Source organism: Chlorella variabilis (assembly GCF_000147415.1).
Source record: "Chlorella variabilis unplaced genomic scaffold CHLNCscaffold_14, whole genome shotgun sequence".
Classification (NCBI taxonomy): domain Eukaryota; kingdom Viridiplantae; phylum Chlorophyta; class Trebouxiophyceae; order Chlorellales; family Chlorellaceae; genus Chlorella; species Chlorella variabilis.
In genome coordinates this window covers 413,697-415,892 of record NW_005435074.1, presented here as the reverse complement: position 1 = coordinate 415,892, position 2,196 = coordinate 413,697, and the positions used below count along the sequence as shown (strand labels likewise).

At 74.2% G+C, this 2,196-nt stretch overlaps 1 protein-coding gene across 1 annotated transcript in view; it reads right to left on the bottom strand.

The window, feature by feature from the left end:
- CHLNCDRAFT_58250 (hypothetical protein) overlaps window positions 1–2,196 on the bottom strand; it is a gene marked incomplete at both ends in the record, with an annotated part of 8,207 nt that overhangs the window by 2,318 nt on the left and 3,693 nt on the right. Inside the window, 6 exons of the mRNA XM_005846206.1 lie at window positions 40–312; window positions 575–705; window positions 942–1,055; window positions 1,317–1,459; window positions 1,548–1,809; window positions 1,968–2,132. Of these exons, the coding sequence (XP_005846268.1) occupies window positions 40–312; window positions 575–705; window positions 942–1,055; window positions 1,317–1,459; window positions 1,548–1,809; window positions 1,968–2,132 (1,088 nt within the window). The remainder of the gene's footprint in view (window positions 1–39; window positions 313–574; window positions 706–941; window positions 1,056–1,316; window positions 1,460–1,547; window positions 1,810–1,967; window positions 2,133–2,196) is intronic.

Below are 2,196 nucleotides of genomic sequence, written 5' to 3'. Positions count from 1 at the left end.
ACGCTTTCCTCCCCACGCCTGCCCGCCCCAGCCGCTCACCCGCCCCTGGTCCCCGTTGAACACTTCTTTATCGTAGTTGTTGACCTGCTGTATCACACGGTCGCCCACACGGAACACGCGCCCGCCCTCAGACCCGGCGCCGGCGCCACCGCCACCGGCCGCCGCCGCCGAGTCGCCGCCCCCGGCGGCGGAGTGCGCGTGCGGGTGGCGAGGGAGCTCGGCCTTGCCGCGGGACGGCGGGTTGAGCAGGGCTTGCAGCATGGGGTTCAGGGTGGTGGTGCCGGCGGGGCCCTTGCGCATGGGGCTGATGACCTGCAGGGGGCGAGGGCGCAGGGAGGGGAGGGCAGGAGGCGGGCGGGCAGGTGTGGCCAGGTGTGGCACTTGGAACCACGGATCCGCGGCCAGCGGCGCATCAGGGGAGAACTTGTTTGCTGGTGCGCAACACCCAGGCATCGCTGGGGCGGCGGCACCCCCACAGGAGCGGAGCGGGGCGCGCAGCGCGGCGTGCCTGCAGGTCGGCGCCCAGCTCCTCGCCGCCGCCCTGGAAGCCGCGGGCCTGGCGCATGGCGCACACCGTGGCGCGCACGGCGCCCGCCAGGCCCTCGGGCGCGGCAGCCGACACCAGCAGCGCGTCGCTGGTGGCCGCCTCCAGCGCCGCCTGGGTCGGCTCCACGAGCTGCAGCATGGGCACCTCGCCGCGCCGCACTGCAGCCGGGGGGGGCCGCCAGGGCGCGCCGGGCGACACAGGCAGGAGGGTGGGCGGCCGGCGCGTTGCAGGCGGCGTTGTTTAGGCCTGGCCTACCCCTGCACAAGCTGCGCACGTGCAGGCCGGCGCCACGCACGCGCCGCCGTGCCACCCTCCCACGCCCAGCCACCCGCCGCACACCCCGGCGCCGCCCTGCCGCACAGGCACCGGTGCATGCATGCACGCTCGCACACACCCGCCAGCGCTGAGGTGATGATGGCTGACTGCGCTGCCTGGCGGAAGATCTCCCGCAGGTCCACCACAGGCGCCAGCCGCGCGTCGATCAGGCTCTGCAGCACCGCGCCGGGGCCTGCACGGCGGCGGGCGGCAGGAGGGCACCAGGGCAGGGCACCAGCAGGGGGGCGGTCAGGAGAGCTCTCCAGGCCAGGAGGGGCCCTGGGTCAGCCGGGGGCGTGTGCCAGAGCCTCTCAAGCCAGACCAGGCAGGGCAGGACCAGCGCCGCCCACAAGGAGAGCCGGGCGGTACCGTCAGCGGCAGCATGCCCAGAAGAATTTCCCAGCACCATGCTCCCAGCAGAACGCTCCCAGCACAACGCTCCTGCCCCGCTCACCCACGGGTGGCAGCTGGTCCACGTCCCCCACCAGCACCAGCTGGCACCGCGGGCGCAGCGCATCCAGCAGCGCCGCCGCCAGCGGCAGGCTCAGCATCGACGCCTCGTCCACCAGCACCGCATCCGCGGGCAGCGGGTTGTTCCTGTACGGGGTGAGGGGTGGTGGGGTTGGGCGTGGGGTTGGGCGAGGGGTTGGGCGTTGTAGCTGCGCAGGCGGGCGGGATTGGATACCAGACGCGTCCGCTGCTTGCGCATGGCATGAGCGACAGCCTGCCCATGAGCGGCAGCCGGCCCAGCCCCTCAACACGCCTGTTGTAGGTGAAGACGCCGTGCGTGCCCAGCCCGGCCTCCTCCGCCGCCGCATCCAGCTGGTCGGCGCCAGCGCCGCCAGCGCCGCCGCCACCGCCCGGCCGCCGCGGCTGGTAGCCCAGCAGGCGGTGGATGGTGCAGGGCTCGATGCCCTGGATCTCGCCCATGCGCTGCGCGGCCCGCCCTGCATGGCAGCAGGGCGGGGCAGGAGGGCCGGCTGGGAGGCGAAGCAGGCGGGCAGGTGGGGCAGGCGTGCGGGTGTGTCGCGCGCCACCTGCGTGCCCGCCCGCTCCCCCAAACATAAAGGCCAGCCAGCCAGCCAGCCCAGTTCGCCAGCCGCACCTGTGGGTGCCGCGACGCGCGCCACCTTCTTCTGCGCGCACCACAGCTTGACGATGGTCTGCACGGCGGTGGTCTTGCCGCAGCCGGGGCCCCCCGTCACCACCGCCAGCGGCGCGTCGGAAGCCACCTCGATCACCCGCACCTGCCCCTCATTCAGCTGCACCTCTGCAGGCAGGCGGGCAGGCAGGCAGGCGGGTGGGCAGGGGGGGTGGGTGGGTGGGCTTGGGTA